This window comes from Triticum urartu, chromosome 7A (assembly GCF_056163025.1).
Source record: "Triticum urartu cultivar PI428250 chromosome 7A, HENAU_Tu73, whole genome shotgun sequence".
Taxonomy (NCBI): Eukaryota; Viridiplantae; Streptophyta; class Magnoliopsida; order Poales; family Poaceae; genus Triticum; species Triticum urartu.
Genome location: NC_141879.1, coordinates 482,040,115 through 482,064,689, shown reverse-complemented (window position 1 = coordinate 482,064,689; position 24,575 = coordinate 482,040,115). Strand labels below are relative to the sequence as shown.

Below are 24,575 nucleotides of genomic sequence, written 5' to 3'. Positions count from 1 at the left end.
AAACCCTAAAACAAGCAAAAAATAGCAATTCTGAGCTGGGCCTCCGGTTAATAGGTTAGTCCCAAAAATAATATAAAAGTGGATAATAAAGCCCAATAATGTCTAAAACAGTAGATAATATAGCATGGAGCAATCAAAAATTATAGATACGTTGGAGACGTATCAAGCATCCCCAAGCTTAATTCCTGCTCGTCCTCGAGTAGGTAAATGATAAAAACAGAATTTTTGATGCGGAGTGCTACTTGGGATAATTTTAATGTAATTCTTCTTAATTGTAGTATGATAATTCAGATCCGAAAGATTCAAGACATAAGTTCATATTGACATAAAAATGATAATACTTCAAGCATACTAACTAAGCAATTATGTCTTCTCAAAATAACATGTCCAAAGAAAGTTCATCCCTACAAAATCATATAGTTTAGTCATGTTTCATTTTCGTCACACAAGAATGCTCTCATCATGCATAACCCCGATGATAAGCCCTGCAATTGTTTCATACCTTAGCAATCTCAAAATCATAAACTTTCACGCAATACATGTGCGCGAGCCATGGATATAGCACTATGGGTGGAGTAGAATAATGAGGGGGTTATGTGGAGAAGACAAAAAAGGAGAAAGTCTCACATCAACGAGGCTAATCAATGGGCTATGGAGATGCCCACCGATTGATGTTAATGCAAGGAGTAGGGATTGCCATGCAATGGATGCACTAGAGCTATAAATGTATGAAAGCTCAACAAAAGAAACTAGTGGATGTGCATCCAACTTGCTTGCTCATGAAGACCTAGGGCACTTGAGGAGGCCCATTGTTGGAATATACAAGACAAGTTCTATAATTAAAAATTCCCACTAGTATATGAAAGTGATAATATGAGAGACTCTCTACTATGAAGATCATGGTGCTACTTTGAAGCACAAGTGTGGTAAAAGGATAGTAACATTGTCCCTTCTCTCTTTTTCTCTCATTTTTGGGCCTTCTCTTTTTTATGGCCTTTCTTTTTTTTGGGCCTTCTCTTTTTATGGCCTTTATTTTTTTATAACTCACTTGGGACAATTCTCTAATAATGATGATCATCACCCTTATATTTATTTACAACTCAATGATTACAACTCGATACTAGAAAAAAGATGACTCTATATCAATGCCTCCGGCAGTGTACTGGGATATGCAATGAATCAAGAGTGACATGTATGAAAGAATTATGAACGGTGGCTTTGCCACAAATACTATGTCCACTACATGATCATGCTAAGCAATATGACAATGATGAATGTGTCATGATGAATGGAATGATGGAAAGTTGCATGGCAATATATCTCAGAATGGCTATGGAAATGCCATAATAGGTAGGTATGGTGGCTGTTTTGAGGAAGATATAAGGAGGTTTATGTGTGAAAGAGTGTATCATATCACGGGGTTTGGATGCACCGGCAAAGTTTGCACCAACTCTCAATGTGAGAAAGGGCAATGCACGGTACCGAAGAGGCTAGCAAGGATGGAAGGGTGAGAGTGCGTATAATTCATGGACTCAACATTAGTCATAAAGAACTCACATACTTATTGCAAAAATCTACAAGTCATCAAAAACCTCGGCACTACGCGCATGCTCCTAGGGGGATAGATTGGTAGGAAAACACCATCACTCGTCCCGGACCGCCACTCATAAGGAAGACAATCAAATAACACCTCATGCTTCAAATTTGTTGCATAACGTTTACCATACGTGCATGCTACGGGACCTGCAAACTTCAACACAAGTACTTCTCAATTTCACAACTACTCAACTAGCATGACTTTGATATTATTACCTCCATATCTCAAAACAATCATCAAGCATCAAACTTTTCTTAGTATTCAACACACTCATAAGAAAGTTTTATTATTAATCTTGCATACCAAGCATATTAGGATTTTAAGAAAATTACCATGCTATTAAGACTCTCAAAATAATCTAAGCGAAGCATGAGAGATCAATCGTTTCTATAAAACAAATCCACCACCGTTCTCTAAAAGATATAAGTGAAGCACTCGAGCAAAACTATAAAGCTCAAAAGATATAAGTGAAGCATATAGAGTATTCTTTCAAATTCCAAATCATGTATGGCTCTCTCAAAAGGTGTGTACAGCAAGTATGATTGTGGTAGACTAACAAGCAAAGACTCAAATCATAAAAGATGCTCCAAGCAAAACACATATCATGTGGTGCATAAAAATATAGCTCCAAGTAAAGTTACCGATAGAAGTAGACGAAAGAGGGGATGCCTTCTGGGGCATCCCCAAGCTTTGGCTTTTAGGTGTCCTTAGGTTATCTTGGGGGTGCCATGGGTATCCCCAAGCTTGGGCTCTTGCCACTTCTTGTTCCATAATCCATCAAATCTTTACCCAAAACTTGAAAACTTCACAACACAAAACTTAAAGTAGAAAATCTCGTGAGCTCCGTTAGCGAAAGAAAACAAAAGACCACTTAAAGGTACTGTAATGAACTCATTATTTATTTCTATTGGTGTTATACGTACTGTATTCCAGCTTCTCTATGGATTATAAACTATTTTACTAGCCATATATTCATCAAAATAAGCAAACAACACACGAAATACAGAATCTGTCAAAAACAGAACAGTCTGTAGTAATCTGTAGCTAGCGCAAGATCTGGAACCCCAAAAATTCTAAAATAAATTTCTGGACGTGAGGAATTTATCTATTAATCATCTGAAAAAATAATTAACTAAATATCACTTTCGAAATAAAAATTACAGTAGTTCTCGTGAGCGCTAAAGTTTCTGTTTTTTACAGCAAGTTCAACAAGACTTTCCCCAAGTCTTCCCAACGGTTCTACTTGGCACAAACACTAATTAAACACAAAAACAAAACCAAAACAGAGGCTAAATAATTTATTTATTACTAAACAGGAACAAAAAGCAAGGAATAAAAATAAAATTGGGTTGCCTCCCATCAAGCGCTATCGTTTAACGCCCCTAGCTAGGCATAACAAGCAAGAATAGATCTAGGTATTGCCATCTTTGGTAGGCAATCCATAAGTGGCTCTCATGATAGATTCATATGGTAATTTTATTTTCTTTCTAGGAAAGTGTTCCATGCCCTTTTTAATGGAAATTGAAATCTAATATTCCATTCCTTCATATCAATAATTGCACCCACCGTTCTAAGGAAAGGTCTACCGAGAATAATAGGGCAAGAAGGATTGTAATCTATATCAAGAACGATAAAATCTATGGGCACATAATTCCTATTTGCAACAATAAGAACATCATGAATTCTTCCCATAGGTTTCTTAATAGTGGAATCCGCAAGATGCAAGTTTAGAGAGCAATCATCAAAATCACGGAAATCTAGCAAATCACAGAAAGTTTTGGGAATAGTAGAGACACTAGCACCCAAATCACACAAAGCATAAAACTCATAATTTTTAATTTTAATTTTAATAGTATGTTCCTACTCATCATAAAGTTTTCTAGGGATAGAAATTTCCAATTCAAGTTTTTCTTCATAAGATTGCATCAAGGCATCAACGATATGTTTAGTGAACGCTTTATTTTGACTATAAGCGTGAGGAGATTTTAGCATGGATTATAACAAGGAAATACAATCAATCAAAGAGTAATTTCCATAGTTAAATTCCTTGAAATCCATAATAGTGGGTTTAGCAACATCTAGGGTTTTAATTTCTTCAATCCCACTTTTATCAAATTTAGCATCAAGATCAACAAGTTCCGAATTCTTAGAATGCCTTCTAGGTAAAGGTGGATCATATTCAGTCCCATCATTATCAAGATTCATATCGCAAAACAAATATTTAATAGGGGACACATCAATAACTTTTAGATCTTCATCATTATTTTCATAGGAACTAGAAGAACACGCTTTTATAAAGGCATCTTTCTTAGCACGCATCCTAGCGGTTCTTTCTTTGCACTCGTCAATGGAAATTCTCATTGCTTTGAGAGACTCATTGATATCATGCTTAGGTGGAATAGATCTAAGTTTCAAAGAATCAACATCAAGAGCAATTCTATCAACGTTCCTAGCCAAATCATCAATCTTAGGCAATTTTTCTTCAATCATAGCATTGAAATTCTTTTGTGAAGAAATAAATTCTTTAATATTCGATTCAAAATCAGAGAGCATCTTATTATAATTTCCATAAGAATTGTTGTAGGAATTACCATAATTATTAGAGGGATTACTAGGATAAGGCCTAGGATTGAAATTTCCTCTATACGTGTTGTTACCAAAATTGTTCCTACCAACAAAATTCACATCCATAGATTCATTATTATTCTCAATCAAAGTAGACAAGGGCACATCATTAGGATCAGAAGAAACACTCTTAGTAGCAAATAATTTCATAAGTTCATCCATCTTTCCACTCAAAACATTAATTTCTTCTATCACATGCACCTTTTTAGTAGATCTTTCAGTATGCCATTGAGAATAATTAACCATAATATTATCTAGGAGTTTAGTAGCTTCTCCTAAAGTGATTTCCATAAAAGTGCCTCCCGCGGCCGAATCTAAAAGATTTCTAGAAGCAAAATTCAATCCGGCATAAAAATTTTGTATAATCATCCACAAATTTAAACCATGAGTAGGGCAATTACGTATCATTAATTTAATTCTCTCCCAAGCTTGTGCAACATATTCATGATCAAGTTGTTTAAAATTCATAATATCGTTTCTAAGAGAGATGATCTTAGCGGGAGGAAAATATTTAGAGATAAAAGCATCTTTGCACTTGTTCCATGTATCAATACTATTTTTAGGCAAAGTTGAAAACCAAGCTTTAGCACGATCTCTAAGCGAAAAAGGAAATAGCTTCAATTTAACAATATCATTATCGACCTCTTTCTTCTTTTGCATGTCACACAAATCAATGAAGCTATTAAGATGGGTAGCGGCATCTTCACTAGGAAGGCCGGAGAACGGATCTTTCATGACAAGATTCAACAAAGCAGTATTAATTTCACAAGATTCAGCATCGGTAAGAGGAGCAATCGGAGTGCTAAGGAAATCATTGTTGTTCGTATTGGTGAAGTCACACAATTTAGTATTATATTGAGCCATCGCGACAAACAAGCAATCCAACACACGAGGAAACAAAAAGCAAATGGGTAAAAGAGGCAAATAGAGAGAGAGGGAGGATAGAGAGAGAGGGCGAATAAAACGACAAGGGTGAAGTGGGGGAGAGGAAAACGAGAGGCAAATGGAAAATAATGTAATGTGGGAGATAGGGATTGTGATGGGTACTTGGTATGTTGACTTTTGTGCAGACTCCCCGGCAACGGCGCCAGAAATTTTTCTTGCTACCTCTTGAGCACTGCGTTGGATTTCCCCGAAGAGGAAGGGGTGATGCAGCAAAGTAGCGTAAGTATTTCCCTCGGTTTTTGAGAACCAAGGTATCAATCCAGAAGGAGGCTACGCTCGAGTCCCTCGTACCTACGCAAAAACAATAGCTCAACGCAACCAACGCGCTTAGGGGTTGTCAATCCCTTCACGGTCACTTACGAAAGTGAGATTTGATAGAGATGATAAATAATATTTTTGGTATTTTTGGTATAGAGATGCAAAGTAAAAAGTAAAAGCAAAGTAAAAAGCAAAGCAATAATAAAGTGATGGAGATTGATATGATGAGAAAGAGACCCGGGGACCATAGGTTTCACTAGTGGCTTCTCTCAAGAGCATAAGTATTCTACGGTGGGTGAACAAATTACTGTTGAGCAATTGACAGAATTGAGCATAGTTATGAGAATATCTAGGTATGATCATCTATATAGGCATCACGTCCGAGACAAGTAGACCGAAATGATTCTGTATCTACTACTATTACTCCACTCATCGACCGCTATCCAGCATGCATCTAGAGTATTAAGTTAAAAACAAAGTAACGCCTTAAGCAAGATGACATGATGTAGAGGGATAGTTTCATGCAATATGATAAAAACCCCATCTTGTTATCCTCGATGGCAACAATGCAATACATGCCTTGCTGCCCCTTCTGTCACTGGGAAAGGACATCGCAAGATCGAACCCAAAGCTAAGCACTTCTCCCATGGCAAGTAAAACCAATCTAGTAGGCCAAACCAAACTGATAATTCGAAGAGACTTGCAAAGATAACCAATCATACATAAAAGAATTCAGAGAAGATTCAAATATTATTCATAGATAGACTTGATCATAAACCCACAATTCATCGGTCTCAACAAACACACCGAAAAAAGAAGATTACATCGAATAGATCTCCACAAGAGAGGGGGAGAACATTGTATTGAGATCCAAAAAGAGAGAAGAAGCCATCTAGCTACTAGCTATGGACCCGTAGGTCTGAAGTAAACTACTCACAATTCATCGGAGGGGCTTGGATGATGATGTAGAAGCCCTCCGTGATCGATGCCCCCTCCGGCTGAGCTCCGGAACAGGCCCCAAGATGGGATCTCGTGGATACAGAAAGTTGCGGCGGTGGAATTAGGTTTTTGGCTCCTTCCCCGATCGTTTGGGGGTACATCGATATATATAGGCGGAAGAAGTACGTCGGTGGAGCTTCGAGGGGCCCACGAGGCAGGGGGCGCGCCCTAGGGGGGCACCCTCCACCCTCATGACCACCTCGTGGCTTTCTTGATGGAGGGTCCATGTCTCCTGGATCTTATCTGATGAGAAAATCACGTTTCCGAAGGGTTTATTCCGTTTAGACTCCGTTTGATATTCCTTTTCTTCGAAACCCTAAAACAGGCAAAAAAACAGCAATTCTGGGCTGGGCCTTCGGTTAATAAGTTAGTCCCAAAAATAATATAAAAGTGGATAATAAAGCCCAATAATGTCTAAAACATTAGATAATATAGCATGGAGCAATCAAAAATTATAGATACGTTGGAGACGTATCAATAATAATAGGCCCGGAGGTGGATAATATTTATAACGACAATCACATTGAATGCCTAGATCTACATCTCTCAAATGTTACTTTGAACTCCTACCGAGGGACCTTGCCGGAGATTACACTCGCCAGGTTCTTTCTTGCCAGAGCAAGGGTGCTGAGGGTACTGAGGTTGAACACACATTTAATTAGGAAAGATGAATGGTTTATTGATCAGAGCCAGCAAGTACTACAGAATGGAAGAGGCTCCAAAAGGCTAAACTTCATATTGGAAGAGCATATGACAGAGTAATTGGAAGTCATTGTGTCAAACCCATACATGACTTGTCAGCGGTTATATTGGAAGAGCATATCACATCGCACATGGACCACACTAGGTAATCCGTCGGTGATAGACTCATCAATCGCAAACGGTTATATACTAGCAAGCGTTTGCCCACAACACACACGGCTTATTCCATCACAAACAGCTTGGATGGATCAACTATATGCCATGTATCTCACATGCAACTCTAATCCAATTCGTGCTTGATGTCTCCGACATCGCTCACACAGTTCGTCTTATTTGCCACGTATCACTGTGTTGACCTCTGCTCGCCGTTAGGCTCCGGAGCGCGTTGTGCTCACGTCCACCGGTGCGCTCGGCTTGTGGACAGCTTTTCCTTGTGTGTTCAACTGTTATATGCATATATATGGTTCCTCGTCGTTGAGGCGACCACGGAGCGCTCTGCTCGTGTCCCTCCACGCGCGCTCTGCTAGCGGTTGGGCCTGTGCACGATCACGTCAGGGGCCCCATATGCATGCGGTTGCACTGCGCACGTCACCACGCGATGCAGTTATGTGCGGCATGATGGAGTTACGCGCTGCAAATTAGAACTGCCATCCGGGCATGCTGATATTCCAGGTCGTCCGACTTTCCCTTTAATTCTCGCGGCCATTATAACCTTAGTCTCTTCAACCTTTCGATCGCGCCCCACAACACAACAAGCACACCCATCACGACACATAGAGAGGGGATGTCTAGCGACGCTCCAATGGAGTTCGGCGAGCATAAAGTGGAGACCCACACGAGGGTGACGGATCTCTCGGTGGTGTACACCATCGACCCGGCCGTGGTGAACGACTACATCAACACCGTTGAGCAGTTTCTTGCTCGAGATAAGTACAAGGTGGTCGTCATCGACCTCCAGTACACCGGCAATCATCCCAACATAGATCAGAAGGTTGACATCGCCCATTTGTGCATGCGCCATCATGTCCTCATCTACTACTACTGCATGGCCACAGATCCTTGTGACCGTTTCACCAGGTTTGTCAATAGCACCGACTACAAGTTCGCTATAGTGGAAACCACCGACGATGTAAAAGCGCTCAGGGTTACGGCCTTGGCCTGCAAGAACCTTGTCGAAATCCGTGAGCACTACAGGGTCTAGGAAGCACGAAGAAGGACTCCTTGTTTGAACTCGCCCCATCCATCATAGACCCATACTACGAAAAGATGAAGCAGGATGCCAACAGAACACGTCCCGTATCCTGGCACGGGGCCTGGATGCGGCAAGTGGATGAACCTCACCTCAGATTCGCGGCCAAGAGCGTGTACACATGCTACGAGATGAACAGGCGGATCGTTTACACGAGGAAGTGCCTCGTTACCGAGATCGATGAGGCCAGATCGAACCACAAGCAGAGCAACAGCGGCAAGCGTCCCAAGAAGTAGATGATGATCAGATGATCGTTTATCCTAGTTAATCATGCATGTAATATATAGTTGACTTTGGTGTGTGGAAATGTCATGTGTGTAGTAGCCACCTATGTAATTGGATGTTTAATTTTGTAATGCAAGCATGTCCTTATACGTGTGTGTGTGTATATATATACATATATGTTGTTGTTCTATATGCAATCCCAACGCACAACACACACGTGTTATTAGCAACAATCGTCTGTGTTATTATCGGTCTTCGCACACATTTCTGATTACAGACCTGTTTGCCGTGTATCACACACATCTTGTTAAATTGAAACGTTTCTGTTCTCTTGGCTCAACACAAACAATTCATCCGAGTGAACTATATGCCATATATCGCACACACCTTGATCTGGTTGACCGTTTCTTTTGTGTTACCTAATCACAAACAGTTCATCCAAGTGAACCATATGTTGTATATCGCACACACCTTCATATGGCTGACCGTTTCTGTTCTTCTGCCTCATCGCAAACAATTCATTGAACTGAACCATATGCCTTTCATCGCAGACGCAACTAAATTCTGAACCGTGTTTGATGCATCCGTCATCGCAAACGTTTTGCACCTTTTTTGACCTTTTTTACATCACCGTTTGCGATTATTGCATCGCACATAGTTTTGTCGAAGGGTCTCTGATCGTAGTGTCGTGTTAGCAGCATCCTGCAGTAGTGATAATCCTCATCAGATTCATTAGCTTCTTCGGGGTCGGATGATTCTTCTTCATCAGAGTCCATCTCCTTGCTTATTTAAGCCTTGGCCTTGCAAGAGGTATTCTTGCGGTTGGAGGAGGACTTGGAAGGTTTCCTTGAGGAAGATCTTGGTGAAGACTTGGAAGGGGAGTTGTCCTTCTTCTAGAAGAGCTTCTTCATTTTCTTCTCATCATCGGAATCATAGTTCTTGCTCTTGCCCTTGCTATGGTAGTTTCCTGAATCATATCTTCCACTGGCATGGATTTCAGCTTCCCAAAGAGGGTAGTCTGAAATGAAATGTCCTGGCTTTTTGCACTTGAAGCAGGTGTAGTCTCCTATAGGTTTTGATGAAGATTTTGAACCGCCAGAGTTGCTTGATCCTTTCTTCTGGAATTGATTCTTCCCATGAAGGCGCTGGAATCTTTTCGTGATTAGTGCGAGATCTTTGCTGAGCCTTTCTGGGTCATCACAATCTTTTAGGCATTTCCTTCGGAGGAAGAGTCAGCCACAACTTTGAGAGCATGACTTTTGTGGTGACCTGCGCCATAGAGATCTCTCTTTTCTTCTTCTTGTTCCTTGTGGGTGTTTAACCTTTCCATGATATCACCAGAGTCGAGATCTTTGAAATTAGGTAGTTCCCTAATCATCAGAACTAGTGTGTCGAATGAAGTGTCATGAGAATGAAGCAGTTTCTTCACAACTTCGTGATCAGTGATGTCTTTGGCGCCGATACCTTGAAGGTCATTTGCTACGTCACTCAGACGATCAATAGTTTGCTGAAAGCTTTCATTTCCAATGCTCTTGAACCAATTGAATTTTGCCCGAAGATTATCAATGCGAGCTTCTTTCTAAGTTGAAACACCTTCATTGATTTTTTTGAGAATATCCCACAATTCCTTCGCAGTTTCACACTAACGATAAAAAAGAAATTGAGCATGAGAGAGATGGCCACCAATTTCATGTTTGGCTAGAGCATCCATCTGAATAAGCTTCTTCTCCTGGTCAGTGGGGACTTGGGGCACTTCAACCGTGAATCCATTCTGCACCACATTCCACATGTCATCATCAATGGCTCGGAGATGGATATTCATCCTCTCCTTCCATGAGGGATAGTCCATTCCATCAATGATGGGAATCTTGAGATTTCACTTGTAGCTTAGCTCACTAAAGACCCTACTTAAACTCCAAGGTGGTTAGCCCAAAATGAGCACAGTCAAGGAGTACCTCGCTCTGATACCAATTGTAGGAACAAAGTATGTCTACCAGAGAGGGGCGGGGGGTGAATGGGAGTTTTAAAATTTCTTCCATAAATCACAAAACTCTCGAAACCCAACAGTAGAGCAAATGAAAACAGAGTACAGTGAGCGAATACAAGCTATCGAATGGAAACTAAGAGCATGCATCGAGACAAACCACATAATTGAAAATGTTCGAAAGAAACGAGGGAGAATAGAGGTAACCAGTGATGCTCGATGGCAACAAGGTATTTGGTAGACCAGTTCATCCTTCTGCACAAGGACTACCTATGGTTGGAGGGGTTGTGACTTAACATGGAAGATAAACTCTCTTCGCCCTATTCTTCTCGAAAATTGGTTCATCAACCAATGTCGATCACTCATGGTAGATACTTGAGGCTATCTCCAAACCTTTATAGACTTCTTCTTCGAGAACCACAACGACTCTTGGTCTCTGAAGATATTGACACCTAACTGTCTAGAGAGTTTATAGCTCTCAAGGGTAATAGCCAGAGCGTACTGGACTTAGATTCGAGTGATGCTGAACCACTATCTCATTTTTCGTCTCTAGGGCTTTTCTCTTGGTGGATTTTAAACTCAAATCACTCGGAGAGGGGGTTGCTCAACAATCTTCTCAGAATCAAGTGGAGCAGCCATCGGACAACGCCGGCGTGGGGTGGCTATTTATAGCCACAACCTTCCCTGGTGAGAAATGACCATTTTGGACCCGCAGTCCAGCCAATGGCCAATCGACACGTTCTCAAAAGTCGGATTTCAAAGAGCAACAGTTACATCACTTGAGGAACAAGTAATGCTAACTCCTCAGTCCGAGAATAATCTCCCGCAACGAAGAACATCACAGTCTCTTGCTAACAAGTATTTCCTCGGAGCTCAAAGAGATTTCTCTTGCAACTTCCATACGATTTGGGTTTAGCATCAGAGAAATCAAAGCTTCGAACGCTACAGCCCTCTTAATTGTACGGTGGTCCTCTGACTCAATAAAGAGAAGAGAAACAACAAAATAAATGCTACGTCTTCACTTCATCTTCAATATCCTCGGTCGCAGTCACTTCCTTCGAATGAACACCCAACCAATTACATCACATCAGCAATTTTGAGGGATCACTCTTTCAACATAATCTTTGGTGGTAATCTTCACTACCACGCAGGGGATTATCTTCGTCGTTTCAACCAAAAATCCTCTTGATTCTAGGGACTTATTACTCTATGTGCACTAGCAAACACATAAGTCCCATAATGTTTATGTCAACAAATTCCAAAATGTAAGGAGACAAATTATTGCACCAACACTAGGCATAAAGTGCTCATGTAATTGATCCACCCGGATCCCAAGGTATATCAAAGCCAATTTTAATTAGCAATGATTTATAATTTAGTAGTGAGCACAAAGCAACATATATCATGCAATGACGAAGTCTAACTCTCTTCCTATGCATCGGCATGTCATAAAAGAACAATTCATGCACGTCAGGTAAAGGACAATACATAGCATAAGCAGTTTCTTGCAATATTATCGTGTTGGAAACATAGAGAGCCGGCGATATAGTTCCTCTATCATAATAGTTGCAAGTAGGAGCAGAAAGCACATGCATATTATATTCATCAAAATCATCATGTGCAACAATAAAAGGCAACCCATCAATGTAATCCTTAATAAGTGCAAACTTCTCCGATATAGTTTAGTTGGGAGAATTCAAGAAGATAATAGGACTATCATGTGTGGGTGCAATAGCAAAATTTTCATTCTTAGCATAAGGAACTATATCAAGTTCATCTCCATAAGCACAATTCATATTGGCATCTTAGTCACAAGCATAGGAACCATCAATTTCATCAAAAAGGGATATTTCAAATGAATCAAATCATAGCAATTATCATAACATTCATCCTTCAGTAAGCATGAAGGGAAATTAAACAATGTATGAGTTGAAGAGTTACTCTCATTAGAAGGTGGGCATGGGTAGCTAATCCGCTCTTCCTCCTTTTGTTCTTCACTCTCCTCCTCATCTTTTTCATCTAATGAGCTCACAGTGTCATCAGTTTCCTACAAAATATTAATATCTTCTTGGGCGGTGGAGGAGTCCTCAATATATGGTTTAACATAAGAATTAGAAGCATAGTTTTCATAGCAATATTTAAGTATGGCGAATTTTCAGATTGCAAAGAGTAGCATCATACTTTTCAATCAAAGAAGCAATTTCATAAGCACCCTTAAAAGCAACAAATTCTTCAATTTGTTCAATATCATAGTAATTATAAACACCTTTAGCATAAGAAGATAAGATTCCATTGTCACTAAACTCACATTGGTAGGGAAGGTGTTTCTTAGGGTCTCCAGAACAACAAGTAAAATCATATAATTCACATAAATGCCAAGCATAGCATTGCATAGTATTAATTTGATGCCGTAAAAGGTTCCCTTTTTGAGATAAGTGGTGTCACGCAAAATAAGCATGATCATTTAATGATTTTCCATCAACTAAACTAGTTGGGTTTTTAGCACGAGCACATAGGGATTAAAGATGATCCAAGTAGAAAGCTTCAGAGGTATGATAGATTTTGGTGGTTCTTCAACCATTGGTTTAGTAGGTATAACTCTTTTTGGTATTTTACGTTTCCTACCCATAACTAAAGATAGAAAAAAAGAGCAAAAAATAAAATCTACTTAGTGATAAAGCAAACAAGCACACACGAGAATATTCTCCCCATGCTTTTGCTCCCCGGCAACGGCGCCAGAAAAGGTCTTGAAAACCCACAAGTATAGGGGATCATTTGTAGCCTTTTTCGATAAATAAGAGTGTCAAACCCAACAAGGAGCTAAAGGCAGAATAAATATTCCCTCAAGTTCTATCGACCATCGATACAACTCTACGCACACTTAATGTTTGCTTTACCTAGAACAAGAATAAAACTAGAAGTACTTTGTAGGTATGGTAGGATAGGTTTGCAAGATAATAAAGAACGTGAAAAATAAAATGTAGGTGTTGTTCTAATCAAAGTACAATTAAATTAGTATAGCGAGTGTGGATTAGTAGTTGTAGGATTTGCGAAATTGTCCCTTGGCAATTGACTATGTTACTAGACCGATAACAAGTTTTTATGTGGGAGAGGCCACTGCTAGCATGTCGTCGAATTCTATGCACTTATGATTGGAACTATTAGGAAGCATCCACAACTACTAACGTTCATTAAGGTAAAAGCCACCATAATAATAAGATATATATTGGCCCCCCTTCAATCATGTATGCATCAATTTCTATGGTAGGAAGAAGCTTCTGTCACCCTTGCCCTCCAAGGCATAGTCCTATCAACATAAAACTAACCCTATGGTGTGATCCACACAAGCGCTTATATTATGGGCACCAAAGGACGACAACATAACCACAAGAAAATTAAACAAACCATAGAAATTCACCAATTACCGGTAGGACAACAAAAATCTACTCAAGCATCATAGGATGGCAACACATTATTGGATAATAATATGAAGCATAAAGCACCATGTTCAAGTAGAGGGTACAACGGGGTGCGGGAGAGTGGACCGCTGTAGATAGATGGGGGAAGGTGATGAATATGTTGGTGAAGATGACAGAGTTGTTGGAGTAGATCGATGTCACACGATGATTTCCCCGGCGGCGTTCCAGCGCCACCGGGAGAGAGGGTGAGAGAGCCCACCTCCTTCTTCTACTTCTTCCTTGGCCTCCCCCCTAGATGGGAGGAGGGTTCCCCCTTAGGTCCATGGCCTCCATGGTGGCGGAGGGGCGGGAGCCCCTCCCAGATTGGATCTATCCCTATGTTCTCTTCTATTTCGCGTTCCTCTTTTCTGGCCCAAAATTGTTTCTTAAATATCCTGAGATCCGTAGCTCCAATTGCGCTGAAATTTTAACACGATTTTTTTTCTGGATATAAGCTTCCTTGCGCCCGAAGTAGAGCAGAAACTGCCTTATGAGGTGACCAGAACCCACCACTATGCGCCTGGGCCCTGGGGCGCGCCCTGGTGTCTTGTGGGGGTTGTGGGCTCCTTTTTGCGTTGATTCCACCTCCCAAAAATCACATATGTTCCAAAATAATTCTCCATAAATTTTTATGGCATTTGGACTTCATTTGATATGGATATTCTATGAAACAAAAAACATGCAACAAATAGGAACTGGCACTGGATCAATATGTTAGTCCAATAAATCATATAAAATGTTGCCAAAAATATGTGAAAGTTGTATAATATTGGCATGAAACAATCAAAAATTATAGATACGGCGGAGACGTGTCACCTAGCTAAAAGGCATTAAAGAAAAGTGCTTGTTGGGAGACAACCCAATATTTATACCTACTGTTTTTGTGTGTTCACATGATTAGGCTACTGTATTAATCATGTTTTATAGCTTTTGTTTCAATAAAGTGCCAAGAAAAGCCTTTGGGATAGTGTGGATTATAGTTGACTTGATTTTATGAAAAAAACTGAAACTTTTGCACCCAATTCTAGAGTTTTGTAAATTCACAGAAATGTGCTTTGGCTCTGAATTCTTCGCACATTATTGATATAAAACTTTCCCATGTTGTCCTAATTTTCCTGAATTTTTTGATCTACAGAAGTATGGCCATTGTTCAGATCATTTCGGACTGTTCCATTTTTGACAGATTATGTTTTCAATGCATAGTTTGCTTGTTTTCTAGTTTCTATGGCTTATATTGCCCAATATAAATTGTCGAAATGAAAAGGTATAGTATGCATTATGCGGAAACAATTATTAATCTTGTCTTTGACCGTACCAAGTGAATGATTTGCTTTATTATACTAACGCAACTCATGAAGTTCTGTTACGTTTTGTGTGATTCAAGTTTTCAAGTTTTGGGTGAGATATCGATATGAGGAGAATAAGGAGTGTGAATACCCTAATCTTGGGGATTCCCCAGGCACCCCAAGGTAATATTAAAGGAATACCCAAGCAACTAAGCTTGGGGATGACCCGGAGGGCATCCCCTATTTCATCTTCAACATTATCGGTAACCGCACTTGGAGCTACATTTTTATTCGTCACATGATATGAGTTTTTCTTGGAGCATCATTTTATTTTATTAGGATTTTATTGCTGTTATTTAGAATAAAGTTTTGCATCTTTGATTTCAATAAAAATGTCAAGTATAGCCTTTACCATGCTTATTTTTGCAAGTCTACATGTTGTTGTTTGAATATAGAAAGTTTTCTATCATTGTTTGAATTCTCCAGAAAAGTCAGAACATGAAAAAATCTTCAAATTTTTACAAAATAAGCCACAACAAATTTTCTATAGTGTGGAAATTTTGCAGAATTTTTGGTGTTAGAGAAGTATGAATCTTGTTGCACTCTTTACAAACTGTCCTGTTTAGACGGATTGCTGCCATGTTTGCATTGTTTGCTTGCTTAATGATTCTATTTGAGGATGAAACTATTAAATATGTAGAGGCATTTAGTATGCAATGTCAAATTATAATTTTAGTGATTTTCTACAGTAGAGAATGATATGGTTTTGCTTTGATTTATACTAACTTATCTCACTAGTTCTTGTTGAGTTTTGTGTGGATGATGTTTTTAAGAATTAGGGAAACCTTGATGAGAGGAATTAAGAAGAGACAAGATCTCAAGCTTGGGGATTCCCAAGGCATCCCTAATAAATATTTCAATAAGTCTCAAGCATCTAAGCTTGGGGATGCCCTGGTTGGTATCCCACCTTTCTTCTTCAACAATGATCAGTCAGTTTTGGTTGAGCCTAAGTTTTTGCTTGTTCACATGATATGTGCTATCCTTGGAATGTCATTTAATTTTGTTTTGCTTGCTGTTTGAATAAAATACTTAAGATCTGATATTTTTAAATGGGGGAGAGTCTTCGCATAGTTACTCAATTGTTTTACTACTCATTGATCTTCACGTATATCTTTTTGGAGAAGTTTGTCATTCATTCTTGTGCTTCACTTATATCCTATGAGTAAATTGTTGAATGAATTGAATTTCATAAATCTGAAATTATATATGTTTCATATGCTTATCCCATGGGGAGTAATGACTTCACATATAAGAAGTATAGGTAGTAAAATTTATTGAAAGTTAACAAACACAACATTGGTCACTTGAACAATTCATGAAAGAATATTGAAGGAAGAGAGATTTCACATATAAATATACTATCTTGGACATCTTCTATGATTGAGCCCCATTAGTTTATTTTCAAACTTGAGCAAATTAGTTGAAGTTGGACAAGGAAGACAACGTAATGAGTTATGTTTGGGTATATTTGTATAGAAGGTATATTGGTATGGATCCTCCAACGTGTGGTTCTTTCTTAGGCTCTTTTGCTAGCGTTCACCTGTACTAAGCGGGAATACTACTTGTTCATCCACTTGATTAAACCCAAAGTTATTCCATATGATTCCACCATACCTACCTATATGCGGTATTTACCTGCCGTTCCAAGTAAATTTGCATGTGCGAAACTCTAAATCTTCAAATAATAATTTGTTTTGTGTGCCGAAATCGCGCATGAAGCGACAAGCGACGGTCAATATCTTCCATGCTAGATGGGTTATTCTCACGATGAGTGTTTATTCGCTTGTCATTCACGAGAAAGTGGCTGGTAATTAGGATGCCCAGTCCTATGATCAAAATCAAAATATAATAATGAAACAAAACTTGCTCGAATGGTTGTTGGTATGGAGGGCACCTGAGGATTCTGCTTGCCATGGCTTGTGTTTGTTGGTGGAGGGGGAGTAAAAACTTTACCTTTCTGTTTGGGAACCTCCTATAATGTGTCTAGTATGGAAGATATTGGGAACTCTCAGACATTACCTTGACAATGAAAGCATACCTCTCAAAATTATATTTATCTCTGTTTTAAAAGCTTCGAGCTCTGGCACCTCTGCAAATCCATGATTCCCTTTGCGAAGGGCCTATCTTTTGCTTTTATGCAAGAGTCAGTAGTATTCCTTCTCATTTCAACCTCAATTATTATCTAGTTGGCATGTATCATGTGGTGGGGAAAGATCCAAGGATATATGGCCATTCAAATATATTTTATCATGAATTATTATTATTGACAATTATGTATATGATAAATGATTTGGGAGGCGAAACATTAAGCCCCTACCATTCTCTGTGTTCGATGGATGCTATTTGTTCTAAAAATATGCTCTGAGTGTCGGCAATCATGGAAGACTATATGATAGTTGAGTATGTTCAATTTGCTAAATCAAAGCTCTTACATAGACCCTTCCGAAAAATAAGATGAATTGCAATTGTTTGATGATTCAGAACATAGTTTGTTAGTTATCAAGAAAGTTTATGGTCTACACTTTAACATGTAAATAGCTTGCTACTTGATCATGAGAAGTTTTATGAGATGAGCTATTGTTTATGATATACAATGATGCTAGAAAAAGTGACTGAAATTATCATTGATCAAACTTGTGCACTTGCTAGCATTCACACTTCATAAATTATTTCTTTTATCATTTACCTACTCGAGGAGAGCAGGAATTAAGCTTGGGGATGTTGATATGTCTCAAACATATCTATAATTTATGATGTATGCATGCCATGTTTACAAAAAAATTATATGGTTTTACTATGATTTGATTAGAACTAACCTGGACTGACGTTGTTTCCAAAAGAACTACTATGGTGTCATTTTTTTGCACAAATTACAGTTCTCGGAATGGGCTAAAAATTTACGGTAATTTTTTGTGGACTAAAAGAGACCCCCGAAGCTTCTTGGGAGGATGATGGCCCACAAGTATAGAGGATCAGTCATAGTCCTTTCGATAAGTAAGACTATCGAACCCAACGAGGAACGGAAGGAAATGACAAGCGATTTTCAGCAAGGTAATTTCTGCAACCACTGAAATTGTCGGTAATAGGTAGTTTGATAGTAAGATAATTTGTAACGAGCAAATAATGGTAACGATAAATAAAGTGCAGCAAGGTAGCCCAATATTTTTTGTACCAAAGGACATGCCAAAATGGTTTCTTATAATAAGGAAAGAGTTCTTGAGGGCACACATGAATTTCATCTAGCCACTTTCATCATGTTGGTTTGATTCACGTTTGCTACTTTGATAATTTGATATGTGGGTGGACCGGTGCTTGGATGTTGCTCTTACTTGAACAAACCTCCACTTATGATTAACCCGCTCGCAAGCATCCACAACTACGAGAAAATTATTAAGATAAAATCTAACCATAACATTAAACATATGGATCCAAATCAGTCCCTTACGAAGTAGCGCATAAACTAGGGTTTAAGCTTCTGTCACTCTAGAAACCCATAATATAATAACTACTCCACAATGCAATCCCTTAGGCCGAAAGATGGTGAAGTGCCATGTAGTCTACGTTCACATGACACCACTAAGGGAATCACAACATACATATCATCAAAATATCGAACACATATCAAATTCACATGATTACTTGTAATGTGACTTCTCATGTGACCTCAAGAACAAAAGTAAGTAATCACAAATGATATTAGTGCTAAAGATTAGAGGGGTATTAAATAGCATAATGGATCTGAACATATAATCTACCAGCAAATAGCCATATAGTAATCAACTACAAGATGTAATCAACACTACTAGTCACCCACAAGTACCAATCTGAGGTTCCAGTACAATGATTGAACACAAGAGATGAACTAGGGTTTGAGAGGAGTTGGTGTTATTGAAGATGTTGATGAATATTGGCCTCCGAAAGATGAGAGGGTTGTTGCGGATGACGATGCCTTCGATTTCCCCCTCCGAGAGGAAAGTTCCCCCGGCAGAATCGCTCCGCCGGAGGGCAAAAGTGCTCCAGCCCAAGTTCCGCCTCGAGATGGTGGCGCTCCGTCCTGAAAGTCCTCCCATTATTTTTACGGTCAAATTGACTTATATACCAGAAGATGGGCAACGGAGGTGGTCTGGGCTGGCCACAACCCACCAGGGCGCTCCTGGGAGGCCTAGCGCGCCCTGGTGTCTTGTGGTCACCAGGTGGCCCCCTCCGGTTGTTCTTCTCTCCAATAGTTCTTAAATATTCCAAAATAATTCTCCATAAAATTTGAGCTCATTTGGAGGTGTGCAGAATAGGTATCTCTGACGTAGCTTTTTCAGGTCCAGAATTCCAGCTACCGGTATTCTCCCTCTTTGTGTAAACCTTGCATATTATGAGAGAAAAGGCATTAGAATTGCTCCATAAAGCATTATTATGCATAAAAATATTATAAATAACAATAGGAAAACATCATGCAAAATGGACGTATCAACCCCCAATCTTAGACCTCGCTTGTCCTCAAGCAAAAGCTAATATCGAAAAACATGTCTAGATGGTTGGAGAGAGAGGTGTCGATTAAAAAAATACGGACATAGTAGCTTCATGCCTATTATTATAACAGCAATAAACTTCAACATATAACTTTATCATATAACTTCTCATGAACATGTAACAATTCATCACAGCATTGAAGTAGAAAGCATAAACTTTATTGAAAACCAACAAACTATGTTCTCAGTCAACTTTGCAACTACAATTCATCATATTCAGGAAGGGTCACATATCAGAGCCTTTTCGCAAGTCCACATACTCAACCATCATTAAATCTTCTATGATTGCTAATACTCACAACTTATATATGAGCAAAAAGTTTAAATCGGACACATAGAAAGATAGGGGCTTATAGTTTCGCCTCCCAACTTATTCACCTCAATGGCGGTGTCAACAATAGTAGCTCATTATCACTCACATCCAACTGGATATATGTGTCCAGATCTTTCCCCACCACATGATGCTTGCCAAAGAGAAAAATAAAAAGGAATAGAGAGGAATACTTTGACTCTTTGCATAAAAAGTAAATACATAAAGTAAAAGATAGGACCTTCACAGAGGGAAGCAGAGGTTGTCATGCGCTTTTTGGTTGTATGCACAATCTTTTAATGCAAAAGAACGTCATGTTATATTGCCCCTTATGATAGCAACCTTTATTATGCAGTCCGTCGCTTTTATTACTCTGCCATCACAAATTCATACAACGCTCAGTTTCTCTTACACTAAATTATCAAACACATTTAGAAGCAATTTTTGTTGCCTTATTACACCGATGACAACTTGCTTGAAGGATCTTACTCAATCCATAGGTTGGTATGGTGGACTCTAAAAAAATAAGAGCTTGCGTTTAAGGGTTTTTGGTTGCACTAGTATCTCTACTTAGTGCGGATGTTTGGCTAGCAAAGATATTGAGCAAGCACCACATGTTGAAGGATCTATGACAATATAACTTCTATGTGAATATGAACAAGCATAAATCATTATGTTGTCTTCCTTGTCCAACGTCAACCGTTTGGCATAAGATATTTAGTGGGGGCTCACAATCATAAAAGATGTCCAAGATAGTGTATTTGCATGTGAATCTTCTCTTCCCTTATTAGTTCTTTCATGAATTGCATTATTGACTAATGCTATGTTTGTCAATGTTCAACAAATTTTACCACTTATACTTTTCCGTATGTGATGTCATTACTTACCATAAGATTAGCATATGATCTTTTTTATTATTTCCTCCCATTTTGATTGAAACATAAAAGTAAAGAAGCAAAAACTCAAACTAAACTTTATTATGTAACTCTCACTCGATTACATAGGTAGATAACGAAACTAACACTTAAGAGTAGATCATAATAACTAAAGACCGAACTAAGATAGGTAAAGGTAGTAGAGGTGATGGTGATACGATATCAGGGCATATCCCTCAAGCTTGGCACAAGCCAAGGGGAGTGCCCATACCATGTACTCAAGTCTCCTTTGGTGGTGATGAAGTAGTAGCGAGCTTATCCTCCCGCTTCCAGGGCAGCAACTCACCATCATAAGAGGAAGCATGAGTCCCCTGAGTCCTGCAACTGGCAGCTAAACTCATACCTTTAAATCTTGCTTCATACTCAAAAACTTGATTTTGAAGATCATAAATTTGGCTTTGCAGAAAATTGATTTTCTCGTTGAGGGTGAAGGAGATGTCCTTCATAGACCGGCCATCCACCTTCCAATCATAGGTAAATTTCGTAATCATGAGATGATTGGCAGTGAGTCCACGCTCCACCATCCCTTACCAGTTGTAGACCTCCTGCTCCACTTCCTTTAGCCTAGCCTCCATGGTTCCCGTCTTCTTGGGGCCTTGAACATCCCGGATGTGGAGCACCCTCTCACATCTCAATGGTTTGAGGGTGCTTCATCACCCCCGACAAGTAGGGATTGATTACCCCCTCGAAGAACTTCTCCTTGGAGGAGCTTGGTGTGGCCATGGCGATCTAGATATGTTAGAGAAACAACACAAAACAAGAACAGAAGGTTTCTCCGCAATACAAAGGTCAAATCATCGGCGTGTATATATAAAGAATTTTTTATCTTGGGAAACAAGCATATGGAAGAAAATGGAGTCGGGAAGGTGCCCGAGGGCCCCACAACCCACCAGAGCATGCCAGGGAGGGCAGGCGCACCCTGGTGTATCATTTTCACCTTGGTTGCCTTCCTGGTTGTTTCTCATTCTCCTATTTTTCTAATATTCCAAAATTGACAGAAAATATTTTTGCCAATTTTTTGGAGTCCGTTTACTTATCGTATCACGTACCTCCTCTTTTTAGGGTTCTGGAGTGTTCTGGAAGGTTTCTTTTATGTGCTCCTCTGGTGTCATGGTTTGAATAATATTTGTTTCAACATTAATAGGCATACCTGAGATATAGTGCTTAATTGTTTGTCCATTGAACACCTTCAGGTTAGTACCTTCGGCATTATTGATCTTAACAGCTCCACACCGATAAACTTCTTCAATGATATATGGTCCTTCCCATTTGGAAAGAAGTTTCCTGCAAAAAAAACTAAAATGAGAATTGTACAACAGAACATGTTCACCAACTTTGAATTCCCGCTTTTGGATTCTTTTGTCATGCCACCTTTTTACATTTTCTTTAAATAGTTTTGCATTTCCATAAGCTTGGGTTCTCCATTCATCTAGTGATCTAATATCAAATAACCTCTTTTTCACCGGCAAGTTTGGAGTCATAATTGAGTTCTTTAATTGCCCAAAATGCTTTATGTTCTAACTCAAGAGGCACATGACAATCTTTCCCATAAACCATTTTATATGGAGACATTCCCATGGGATTTTTATAAGCTATTCTGTAGGACCAAAGGGCATCATCTAATTTCTTAGACCAATTCTTTCGAGACCTATTGACAGTTTTTTGTAATATTAATATTAGTTATCTATTGCTAAGTTCAACTTGACCACTAGAATGAGGATGACAGGGTGATGCAATTCTGTGGTTAACACCATATTTAGCAAGCATTTTTCGGAAACCACCATGAATAAAAGTGTGAACCACCATCAGTCATTAAATATCTAGGGACTCCAAACCTTGGGAAAATAACTTCTTAAGCATTTTAATGGAGGTGTTATGATCAGCACTACTAGTTGGAATAGCTTCTACCCACTTAGTGGCATAATCAACAGCAAACCAAAATATGTATATACCCATTAGAGGAAGGAAAAGGTCCCATATAATCAAATCCCCAAACATCAAATGGTTCAACAACAAGTGAATAATTCATAGGCATTTCTTGACACTTACCAATATTACCTATTCTTTGACATTCATCACAAGATAGGACAAACTTACGGGCATCTTTGAAAAGAGTAGGCAAATAAAAAACCAGATCGTAATACCTTATGTGTAGTTCTATCTCCTGCATGATGTCCTCCGTAGGCTTCAGAGTGACATTTCCGTAGGATTTGTTCCTGTTCATGATTAGGTACACAACATGTAATAATACCGTCTACTCCTTTATAAAGATGTGGGTCATCCTAAAAGTATTGTCTTAAATCATAGAATAATTTTTTTTATTTTGTTGGTATGTGAAACTAGGTGGTATAAATTTAGCAACAATGTAATTAGCATAGTCAGCATACCAAGGAGTATTATGAGAAGCATTTATTACATCTAGTTGTCCATCTGCAAAGCTATCATCAATAGGTATTGGGTCATATCAAGAATATTTTCTAACCTAGACAAGTTATCAGCTACGGGGTTCTCCCTTCCTATTAGTGATATGTAAGTCAAATTCTTGAAGCAAGAGAACCCACCTGATCAGTCTAGGTTTAGCATCTTTCTTTTCCATAAGATATTTTATAGCAGCATGATTGGTGTGTACAGTTACTTTGGAATCAACAATATAAGATCTGAATTAATCACAAGCAAACACAACTGCTAAAAAATTCTTTCTCAGTAGTAGCATAATTTCTTTGTGCATTGTCTAGAGTTATACTAGCATAATGGATAACATATAATTTCTTATCAACTCTTTGTCATAGAATCACACATAATTTAAAGGGCAAGATCCAATCAGGTGGTTATACTATAGGTGCAGAAATTAAGGCTTTCTTAAGTGTTTCAAAGGCTTCTACACAATCATCATCAAAAACAAATGGAACATTCTTTTGTAGAAGATTAGTAATAGGCCTAGAAATTTTAGATAAGTCTTTAATAACCCTCCTATAGAAAGCATCATGACCAAGGAAACTACGAATATCTTTGATGTCCTTAGGACATGGCATTTTCTTGCATCAACTTTAGTTTTATCCACCTCAATACCTCGTTCAAAAATTTATGCCCCAAGACAATGCCTTTATTAACCATAAAGTGGCACTTCTCCCAACTCAAGACAAGATTAGTTTGTTCACATCTCTGCAAAACTCGATCAAGGCTGCTGAAGCAATCACCAAAAGAAGATCCTAAATAGAGAAATCATCCATGAAAACCTCAACAATCTTTTCACAAGAACCAGAGAATATAGCAGTCATACATCTTTAAAAGGTAGCAGGTGCATTAACTAAACCAAAAGTCATATGTCTATAAGCATAAGTTCCAAAAGGGCAAATAAAAGTGGTTTTCTCTTGATCAGGCCGTGATACAGGTATTTGAGCGAAATTAGAATATCCATC

General features: G+C 38.8%; 1 protein-coding gene across 1 annotated transcript; it reads left to right on the top strand.

The window, feature by feature from the left end:
* The first annotated feature begins 7,928 nt into the window (after positions 1 to 7,928).
* Positions 7,929 to 8,327, top strand: LOC147960057 (uncharacterized). Its single transcript, XM_087533113.1, has one exon. It carries the CDS (start codon positions 7,929 to 7,931, stop codon positions 8,325 to 8,327), a length of 399 nt encoding a protein of 132 aa, XP_087389239.1.
* Positions 8,328 to 24,575: the final 16,248 nt, after the last annotated feature.